The sequence below is a fragment of the Tachysurus vachellii genome, chromosome 6, assembly GCF_030014155.1.
Source record: "Tachysurus vachellii isolate PV-2020 chromosome 6, HZAU_Pvac_v1, whole genome shotgun sequence".
NCBI lineage: Eukaryota > Metazoa > Chordata > Actinopteri > Siluriformes > Bagridae > Tachysurus > Tachysurus vachellii.
Genome location: NC_083465.1, coordinates 23617807 through 23629686, shown reverse-complemented (window position 1 = coordinate 23629686; position 11880 = coordinate 23617807). Strand labels below are relative to the sequence as shown.

The following is an 11880-nucleotide window of genomic DNA, read 5'->3' as shown; positions in this document are numbered from 1 at the left end:
TGCCACTGAAAGTTTTAAATCTTTCCAATAATCACTCTGAAAATGCCATGTGGTGCTCCCCTTTCCTCATGTGCACATCAGATATTTTATCCCAGTCAACTGACATTACACCTAGGACTGCAGTGCCTGATTCCTCTGTAACTTAATGGCAGTTCTAGTTTTGACTTTCTTATTTAACGCTTCAGACCAAGTGTCAGGCAAACACACAATAAACAACACACATGTATCACCATCTGTAAATTTGTAAATGTCTGCATATTGCTCCAAGATTTGCAGAAAATCTAATGGATCTTGTTTGGCAGGATCAAATTTACCCATACTTTTTATCACAGTTTCTAGCTCATTGGGATTAAACCATCTGACCATAGTAGAGGTCATTGGTTCCTCCGCTCCTTCACTAGCACACATGGTCTTAGTTGAGTGAATTGGTGCCATAGGAAATGTAAATGTACAGTCAGAGTATTGACTGCTCACTGACTGAGGATCTCTTTCTGAGTTCTCATCACTGTCTAGCATTTCAGGAACTTGATTACACAATAATATTATAATATTATACACAAAATATTGTGGCGTCTAAAAATTGACCCCAGAGGCAACAAATACAGAGAGAACATGGTTGGTCCAAGAATAGATCCCTGAGGGACCCCCACAAAATATCCACAGTGTCAGAAAGAGAATCTCCAATCTTAACTGAACATTTTCTGTCCCTTAGGTAGGAACCAAACCACTTCTAGGCCACATCATTAATACCAACATCATCTCTAAGACGTGCTAAAAAATGTCGTGATCAACAGTGTCAAAAGATGCGCTCAAGTCCACCATCATCAAAGCAGCACATTTCCCAGAATCTCTTCCCATTAAAATGTCATTTACAACTCTTATGAATGCTGTTTCAGTACTATGGTTTCTATGGTTATAAGTTGAGTGTGGACAACTTTTTCTAAAATCTTACCCATAAAGGGGAGTTTTGAAATATATTTTTAGCCTAAAATCTTTGAGATCCTGACTATCCAAATTAGTCTTTTTTAGCACCGGCTCAATAATGGCCCGCTTGAACTCAAGTGGTACTATGCCAGATTGTAGGCTATTGTTGATAATTAAAAGAATGCTAGGGCCATTGCCTCTTTTAACAATTTAGTGGGGAGGACATCATAAATGGATGTAGTAGATTTTAAATGCAAGACAATGCCCTCCAACTGTTCCAATGAAGCCAACTTAAACTGACTCAAAACTAAGAGAGAGGGTCTCTCTATTATATTAAACACTGTGTGCCCTACTCCTGATATACTCGACCTGATCAGATCCACTTTGTCCACCAAAAACTTCAAAAAATCTTGGCATAAGTCATGAGATGGCCTTACAAGTACACTTTTAGGTGGGTTTAACACCTTATCTATGGTAGCAAACAGCACTTTGGGGTTGCTCACGCCTTGTGGTACAATCCTTGAGAAATAAGATGATCTTTCTGATTTGACTGCATTTTGATAATTTTTCAAGGATTCCCTAAAAATATCATATAAAATTTGTAATTTATTTTTAACCCATGTACACTCAGCCTGCCTGCAAACCCACCTAAAACCCTGTGTTACCTCATTTAGCCATGGTCGCTTATTCACTTTTTGCCTCTTCACCTTAAAAGGTGCAACAGTATCAAGAATCTTACTACATACATGATTAAAGAGTGTACCATTTCATCTGGTGCTGTTACAGGCACTTCAGAGAAACCATTTACAAAAGGGAGCTATGCAGCCATTAAAGCAGCAGTAAAAGCATCATGTGTATGATATGTAATGACTCTGGACATTTTTGGAGGAAAAGAAACATCCTGTACAACACGAGGCATGTTCAAATTAAACCTAACAGGCTTATGATCCGAAATAGGAGTCTCATCGATGCAAATACTCTCAATACTTATACCCAAAGATAACACCATATCCAGTGTATGCCCATGAACATGTTTATACCCCATTACACTCTGGGTGGGATTAAAAGTTTCAAAAATTAAAAAATCCTTAGACATGGGTTTTTCTGGGCAACAGACATGAATATTAAAATCCCCCATAATCAGAGTCTTGTCAGCACATGTTATAACACCAGATAAAAAAACATAAAAATCCTCAAGGAAATCCTTACTGCAACCAGGTGGCCTATAAACTAATGTGGAATACACAGGCGTAGACATGTCAACCTTCATAACTTGAACTTCAAAGGATTTACAATTCTCAGTGGGGAGCTGCTTACATTTAAACAAATTACTAAAAATAGCACCTAGACCTCCCCCATGACGATTTATCCACGGGGTATGTAAAAACTGGCAGTATGTAAAACTGGGGTATGTAAAAACTGGCAATCCGGCGGTAAATGCTCAGCTATAGGATTCATGTCCTTATCGTTTAGCCAAGTCTCAGTAATGAAGAGTAAGTCCAGACAATGAGTAATATAAAAGTCATTCAAAATAAAAGTCTTATTTACAATAGAACAGGCATTTATTAAACCCATGTTCACAGTAGTCGAATCAAAACATATGTCTGTTGAGTAAGCACTTAGCTTACTGGAACCGACTCGTTTCAAGTGGCTCATATTTGGGCAACCCACCCTTCTGCTTTCCCACCGCCTCATCCATGTAGTCCGGATCAAAGGTGGCGAGATGCAAGAGGGACCACAGTTACAGAGAAAGAAGGCCGTATCTCCACAACCCATCTGCTTCCACAATCTGACCTCAGTTTCTACATCACCCTCTACACTATCACCAGTTTCAGTTACTTTAGAAGCCACACTGTGTCGGGCTGATTCAGTTACCTTCGAATCTTAACAGAATTATAAGTCAAGTCAAGAAGATTTTATTGTCATTTCAGCCAAATATAGCTGACGCAGTACACAGTGAAATGAGACAATGTTTCTCCAGGACCCTGGTGCTACATAGAACAAAGACAGAGATAAGGACTTAGTAGGTTAGCCACATAAAGTGCATCTGTGCAACCTGGTGTACACAGTGCAGGACAAGACAAACAAGACAGTGCAAACAAACAATACAAGACATCACACAAAAGACAATAAACAGAAACAGCACCGACCAGTGAAAATACTGTATGTTCAATCAATATTGCGTGTGCAGAAATACTGGAATGAACACAGTATTATAGCAGCAGTCACATGAGATATTGTAAAAGATTGTGCAAAACAGCAATCAACTGATGACCACACAACAAGTTTCAGTTACTTTAGAAACCTATCAACTTTAGCACTTTGCTTCAGTTACTTTAGAAACAACAATTCAAATACAACTCTGTCATCACGCTGCATCGGGTTACAGTAGACAGTAGAAGACATTTATTCATACACCCTTTTAACTCACAGAAAAACACACATACACTGATAATATTTAATTATTCTGTGGCTGCATGTTTTTCAATGATCTCTGTAAATGCTAGAGAAATAGAGACAGCATTTTTTATTTATTAATATGTCCTGTTCTATATTTCATTTAATTGTCACATTATTTAATGGGATGTGTAACATGGGCAGTTTCAGGTGCAGGTTCTTTAACAGAGATGAAGCAGGAAACAGGAAATGAGTGACACAGATGCAAACAGAAACATCTATGATTTAAGAGAACAAAAACAAAATGGCATTAAATGTTACTATCAGGGTTAAAGTGTACTACCAATCAGAAGGTTGTGAGTTTGAATCCCAGGTCCACCAAGCTGCCACTGCTGGGCCCTTGAGCAAGGTCCTTTACCTTAAATTGCTCAGTTGTATAAAATGAGCAATGAGTAAGGATAAAATGCGCTGGATAAAATGTATAATAATGAGTGATTAATATGCTTTCAATTAAGAAAAGACAGAGAGCTGAAGGGATCATGGGAATGTATGCACGATGCTTTTGTTATGTGCAGAGTTAAATACTGAGGAGTCTGTTGGCCCGAGGGAAGAATGTCCTCCAATCAGATTTTGCCATCTGACACCAGCTTCACTTGCCTGACTGAACCACATTCTGCAGGATGTGCGGTCCTACGTTATACTGGACATAAATCTTTACAGCTGAGTCACTGGCTATCTTCATACTGAGTATCAGAGATCCAATCCTGAAACACACAGAGGGTGTGTATCATAACCTGAGTATATATATACAACAGTAACGACAGCAATATACACCACAACATCATCACAGACAAAGATCTGAGTTCAATTGAAATGGAAGGTGAGTTTATTTAAGCTTTTACAAGTAGTTATTTTGTCCATAATAAACCTTTATATACAATTGTGATTCCAGCTAAATGTTGATAAAGCATAACTTTAAAACAGAATAAATGTCTGAAAATATTTGTGGACTAAAAACATAACATTTTAAAAATCTATTTATGTCGTAACTGTAATAGTCTATGATCCTGTCTTAAAATATAGTGAAGCCTAAATGTTTGATTCATCAAATAATTACACATTTATATTTTATATATAAAACAAAAAATCTTTTTTGTATAATCAAATACAGGAATAGAAAATGTTGCATGGAGATGGAAATACAATTTCATTACTTTGCTGTTAAATGTAATTTAATGCTAAACAAAAATAACAATTTAAAAATAAAAAGTCAAATATGATAATTATGCAGGAAAAGATAAGAAACACAAAATGTCTTGTAAATTGGCATTATATTTCAGTATAGTCCTAGTTGTAATTATCACATAAATGACTGTAAATTTGGTTTAATTTAACGATAAAGCACATTACTGAGGACACACATATTTTACACAAACTTCACCATATATGCTAAAGTCCTCCGTTACTTCTAAAATGTGTTTAGGTTTAATGAGAGCATAGGATCCATGTGCAGATTTAATAACACAAACAACAGATTTAAACCTAATCCAAAAACAGAATCCAAATAACAGGCAATAAGTTTAACACCAGGAAAGCACAATACACAGGCAAACAAAGCAAAAAATACTTAAGACAAAAATCATAGTAGAAAGAGACAACAGGCAAAATCAGAAACACGGTAAGACACAGAAATAACAAAACCCTTAGTATAAACACAGAGGAATAATGCAACGCGCTTGCATTAATGAAAGGGGTTAAAACTTAGGTGAGGGTTCTCTCTGCTGGTTTGAGGAGGGTGTTGCAGATCGTGCCGTTATATTACGTCTGTACTGTAGTGTTGTGGAGGTTTTTGAGAAAATAGCACACTGGTAGTCTTGGGCAAGAGTAAAACGGTTTACAATTTATTTGTGCTGCTGCGCAACACACAACACTCCTCATATCGCATGAGAGAGGAAGGGCCATGATCATTCTGTACATTGAGATTTTATAAATATAATTCAAACACAGACTGAAGAAAAGAAAGCATTGTCAATCTTCTTAGTAAAACACTCTAAAGGAAGTGATAGCTCAGTAGTTTAGGTGTTGGACTGCTAATTGGACTGCTAATGTAATGTCGCACTGGATAAAGATGTCTGCTAAATGCTGTAAATGTAAATATTCCTACACAGTTGTTAACCAATGTGCACAATGTGGGTATTAAATCCTCACTAAGCACTTGTAACATATATTTGAATACAGCCCTGAAAACAATCTTCAGATGTAAAACTCAGATGAAAGTTCTGTGCTATATATTACAGCACAGTTTGAAAAAACATAAACCATATTTTAATGGGAATTAATCATCATATCAAAAGACAGCAGCTATGAAAAGATAAAAGGAAAATAAATTCAGGAGTAATGGTATACTTGTCCTTCAACAGTGCAAATGGAGCAGGAGAATACAAGTGAACTGAGGATTGTGCTGGTGGGAAAGACTGGAGTGGGAAAGAGTGCTACAGGAAACACTATCCTTGGAAAAGAAGCATTCAAATCTGAATTGTCTAGCTCATCTGTGAGCACAGTCTGTGAGAAAGCCAAAGTAAAAATAAATGGGAGAACGGTTGCAGTAATAGACACTCCAGGCCTTTTTGATACCAACGTTACAGAGGCAGAAATTATAATGAAGATCAAGACATGCATATCCCTGTGTGCACCGGGCCCTCATGTGTTTGTGGTGGTTCTACAACCCGGAAGATTCACCAAAGAAGAGAAAGATACAGTGGAGCTAATCAAAGGAATCTTTGGTGAAGGTTCTTCACAGTACATCATGGTGCTCTTTACACATGGAGACCAGCTTGCAAAAAGCAAGAAAAGCATTCAGGAGTTTGTAACCAAAGGTTCTGACCTGGAGAAATTTATTCAAACCACCAGTGGAAGAATCCATGTATTAAACAATGAGGTTAAGGATCCAGAACAGGTTAATAAGCTGCTTGAACAGATAGATCAGCTGATTACAAAAAATGGTGGAAGTCACTACACAAATAAAATGCTGGAGAAGGCTGAACAAGCAATTCAAGAGGAAAAGGTCAGAATTCAAAGAGAAACTCCAATGGGTGATGAGCAAGCAAGAGAGAAAGCAGAAAGAAGCAACAATGTCCTGGAAACCATTATTGGTATTGTGGTTCCATTAGTTTTAACTGTACTTGCTGTAGTACCCAAATGTACAATACAGTAATTAATAATGACTAAACCTGGGATTAAGCAGATTAAGAATGTTTATTGATTCCATGCATGGTATTCTAATTCATAAAGACTTTTAATATCTATCAATAGAGCCCTGATAAATAACTGAGAGGTTTTAGACTGTTAGGGGAGATTCCTTCCTGTTGGTAAATTTACTTTTTTTTTTAAATCTCAAGATTGTAGAACTTTATTTTCTATGTTTCATGCAGGCTTAAATTTGATTGTGCCCAGCTACCTTATATGTAAACCATGATGTTAATCATACACAGCTCTGTCCATTTGAATCATAACTGTAACATAATGAAATAGAGTGCTTATAACTGTTGTATTCACAAAACTAGAATAAAAAAAATACATACATACTAGACAATACAGTAGACAGTAGAAGACATTTATTCATACACAATTTTAACTTGCTGAAAAACAAATATACACTGATAATATTTAATTGTTCTGTGGCTGCATGTTTTTCAATGATCTCGCTTAATGCTAGAGAAATAGAGACAGGATTTTGTATTTAGTAATATGTCCTGTTCTATATTTCACAAAAATAAAATGCTTCATTTAATTGTCACATTATTTAATGGGATGTGTTACATGGGCACAGTTTCAAGTGATGGATCCAACAATTTGGCAGTATAAAGAGTGATAGAGAGAAGGTCCTCCAATCAGATTTTGCCATCCAACACCAGCTGCACTTGCCTGACTGAACCACTTTCTACAGTGCGGCCCTACGTTATACTGGACATAAATCTGAACAGCTGAGTCACTGGCTATCTTCATACTGAGTATCAGAGATCCAATCCTGAAATACACGGAGGGTGTGTATCATATATACAACAGTAACGACAGCAATATACACCACAACTACAAAATCATCACAAAAATCTGAGTTCAATTGAAATGGAAGTTGAGTTTATTTAAGCTTTTACAAGTAGTTATTTTGTCCATAATAAACCTTTATATACAATTGTGCATTCAAGCTAAATGTTGATAAAGCATAACTTTAAAACAGAATAAATGTTTGAAAATATTTATGAACTTAAAACATAACATTTTAAAAATCAATTTATGTCGTATCTGTCTGTAATAGTCTATGATCCTGTCTTAAAATATAGTGAAGCCTAAATGTTTCATCAAATAATTACACGTTTTCATTATACATATATAAACACAATAAAATCTAGATGTTTTTTGTATAATCAAATCAGGAATAGAAAATGTTGCATGGAGATGGAAATACAATTTTATTACTTTGCTGTTAAATGTAATTTGATGATAAACAAATATAATAATCATTTAAAATTAAAAAGACAAATATGATGATTATGCAGGAAAAGATAAGAAACACAAAAAGTCTTGTAAATTGCCATTATATGTCAGCATAATCCTAGTTGTAATTATCACATAAATGACTGTAAATGTGGTTTAATTTAACGATATAACACATAGCAGTAACTATAGAAGAATTTTATTCATTGCGATATGTAGAAACAATATTAGCATGGAAATTATAGGTGTGTGTGCACACAGGACTGTTTGGGTAATGTGGTCCACATGTACAGTATACTGTAGCTTAGTATGTGCTTTGGAATGTAACCATATATGGTAATGTAGCCTTGATCTAGGAAGAGTGGCCCCGCAGTTGTATATGTGAGGGGGGCCTGGATATGGAACAGATGTTGGGATGACGTTTAGAAATGTACGGGCAACTTATATAGACTGCGATGAGTTGGTCCGGGAGTCGCTCTGCAGACCAGCTCAGGCTGGTATTGCATGATAATTAAAGCCTTATTCCTCTGGCAGCAAAACCCGAGCCTTTGTGTGAGTCTTTTGTGTGATTCCTCCAACATAACTGAGACACACACATATTTGACACAAACTTCACCATGTATGCTAAAGTCCTCCATTACTTCTGAAATGTGCTTAGGTTTAATGAGAGAATAGGATCCATGTGCAGATTTAATAACACAGTCACACAGATTTAAACCTAATCCAAAAACAGAATCCAAATAACAGGCGATAAGTTTAACACAGGGAAAGCACAATACACAGGCAAACAAAGCAAAAAATACTTAAGACAAAAATCGTAGAAAGAGACAACAGACAAAATCAGAAACACGGTAAGAAACAGAAATAACAAAACGCTTAGTATAAACACGGAGGAATAATGCATCGCGCTAGCATTAACAAAGTGGCTAAAACTTAGATGAAGGTTCCCTATGCTGGTTTGAGGAGGGTGTTGCAGGTCGTGCCGTGTCATTATGTCTGTAGTGTTGTGGAGGTTTTTGAGAAAATAGTCAATAGTTACATGTGATTGTGACCAGCTATCTTATATGTAAACAATAATGTCAATCATACACAGCTCTATCTATTTGAATCATAACTATAAGATAATGAATTAGTGTTTTTAACTGTTGTATTCACAAAACTGGGGAAAAAATCCATAAATTTAAACACTGCAATCTATTATTCATGAAATCATGTCTTGAACAGTTTCAATAGTCTATAAGCCTTGTTTTATGTGTGCGCTATTACAAAAGAAGTTATTTGAGCTATTGAAAGCAATTTATTCCAGGAGCAAAGGAGCCCCTGAGACTGGTGCTGTTTGGCCTTCAGGGTGTGGGGAAGAGTGCAACAGGAAACACCATCCTAAGCAGTGAAGAATTTCATTCAGACATCAGCTCCAGTGCTCTGACACTGCAGACTGAAAGCAAAGAAGGTCTGGTATGTAGAAGAAGTGTGATGGTGGTGGACACACCAGGGCTCTTCAACAGCTCGCTCTCAGATACGGAGATGAAGCAGGAAATGGAGAAAGCTGTGACCCTCTGCCATCCAGGACCCCACGTCTTTCTCATCATCATCCAGTTGGGACGGTTCACAGAGCAAGAGAGAAGAGTGATGGAAGAGCTGATTGAAGTGTTGGGTTCAAATGTTAATCAGTACTGCATGGTGCTGTTTACTTATGGAGACAAACTGAAGAACAAAACAATAGACCAGTTTGTGAAAGAGGACATGAATTTGGTGAAATTGATTAGCAAATGTGGGGGACTGTACCATGTGTTCAATAATGCTGACACAGAAAATAAAGCTCAGGTTAGAGAGCTCTTGGAGAAAATAGACACCATGATAAAGAGAAGGAAAAAACAGCCATTTTATGTAAAGGGTGAAACACATGAACAATATCCATGGGCACAAATCCTCTGCATTATTTTACCAGTTGTGGTTGCTGTAGGGTTATGGAGAGACTGGTGGTTCTGAGGAAATTATGGAAATGAATCCAATAATGTAATGATTTTAAGTTATAAACGGATATATTGAGATAATCACGATGATCAATTTTAAATGATAACCTACATTATTTTCGTATCATTATTTACTTTAATCACACTTAGAATGAAAGGTTATTATAATTTACTTCAGTAAGCATTAAAGTTAAAGTTTCACATTAAATTGTTTATTCTAAGGTCTAAAGGAAGATCATTCTCATATTTAAATCACTCTCAGAATCAGTGGCTTAAAATATGATTGAATTAAATCTGTACTGATTGTGTACTAGCGGTTCTACTTGTATAATAAAGATAAGTTGTGTTGAAATGTGTACTGAATTCTTAAGAGGACATGCATTATTATTTTTTTCTTTCTTGTGATCACGACTTAAATTTCTCATGATATATGCAAAAGAGCATGTTGTAGAGGCATCAAAAGAGCAATAAACCAGCATCATGGATGAACTTTTACTCTGATCAGGGACTCATGTGATTGACAACACAAAGTGTCCAACACTTAAGCAGGAGGCTGTGATGTCTGCATCTTTATTGTCGAAGACAATATAGCGACCCTACTGAGGTTAATACAGCCGCTGTTTCTGTTAGCACAGTTAAACTAATAACATATATTGTGGAAGCAGCTGTTAGATACTTAGCAGTCAGTAATAGTGCTGAAAGAGGAAAGTGAGCGTCTGTAAGTTCTCACACCACAGAACAATATATTAATAAAAGATTATATTTTTTAATAACTGCGTGACGAAACAAATACAAAACAATTGACAGTATTTATGAGAATGAAGGGCTAACATTTTAATAATCCATTACATATTAACAATGGGGCACATAAAGAAAATGTAAAAATCTTTACACTGTTATTTTTAAAAATCCATTATTAAATATACAGTCCTGATTGTTAGCTGATCAAACCAATTCAGGATGACCTTCTCTAGTGTCCCAAAAAAGATCATCCAATTTGAGACATTTTTTTTATTAGGATTTAATAAAAAGTATTAGGTTGACAATTGCAACAATCTGCACAATTGTTCTTGTTTTTGAAGAACTGTGTCCGCCGGGCTGTTGTTTTATTAGTACACCACGATGTACTGGCAAGGGTGGTGGGGTTGCCATGGTTTTTAAACAAACCCTTAAGATACGTCCCGTTTCTGTAGGGAGTTATGTATCATTTGAGATACAATGTATTGTGCTTGAGTTTGATTCCACTGCAGTGTTCTGTGTGCTTATTTATAGGCCACCTAATGTTGAAAGTGCTTTTATACGAGAGTTTTGTGAATTTGTAACTCTTATCATGCCATCATATGATCAGCTGTTATTATTGGGTGATTTTAATATACATGTGTGCTGCCCAGGTCGACCTTTGGTCAATGAATTTGGTAATATTTTGGAATCTTTTGGTTTTATGCAACATATAAATGGAGCAACTCATACCCATGGTCACACACTGGACCTTATTTTGTCAAATGGTGTTGCTGTAGAAGATGTAACCATAGAAGATGTCTCCTTCTCTGATCACTGCCCTATTGTTTTTAATGTCCATGCTGAGAATTCTGCAGTTATGGAAAAATGTCTGGGCCGTTACTCTCGTTGTATTAATTCATCTATTTCTCCTCAGTTTAGTGAAATCTATCATGCTAACGCTGTTGAAGGATTTATTTTGAATGCTGTTGAGTCTTCCATTGGGCCTGATGAACTGACTTCTCTTCTTTATACATCTTGTTCTAATATTTTAGATGCTATTGCACCTTTTAAGTTAAAGTCACCCAGACAGAAATCTTATTACTGGCTTGACGATAATGCTCGCTCTCTCAGGCGGGCATGTCGTCAAGCGGAGAGGAAATGGAAACAGGATTCGTTGACTGTGTCTCGTGAGTTTTTCAAAGATTGTTTGTTTAACTTTCAGAAAGCTGCAACATCAGCTAGGTCTAAGTATTTTTCAGACTTGATTAAGAAGCACTCTCATAGACCTAGAATTCTGTTTTCCACGATTAATTCAATAATAAATCCAGGTTGTCAGTTTCATGTGGAACCCTCAACTGAACTCTGTGAAAAA

At 36.2% G+C, this 11880-nt stretch overlaps 1 protein-coding gene across 1 annotated transcript; it reads left to right on the top strand.

Moving 5' to 3' along the window:
• Positions 1-5746: 5746 nt before the first annotated feature.
• On the top strand, positions 5747-6535 carry LOC132846803 (GTPase IMAP family member 9-like). The gene has a single exon (XM_060871518.1). The coding sequence runs from the start codon at positions 5747-5749 to the stop codon at positions 6533-6535; it is 789 nt and encodes a 262-aa protein (XP_060727501.1).
• Positions 6536-11880: the final 5345 nt, after the last annotated feature.

Excerpts from the sequence above, each read along its gene's own strand:
- LOC132846803 (XM_060871518.1), top strand. The coding sequence starts at position 5,747 with ATGGAGCAGGAGAATACAAGTGAACTGAGGATTGTGCTGGTGGGAAAG.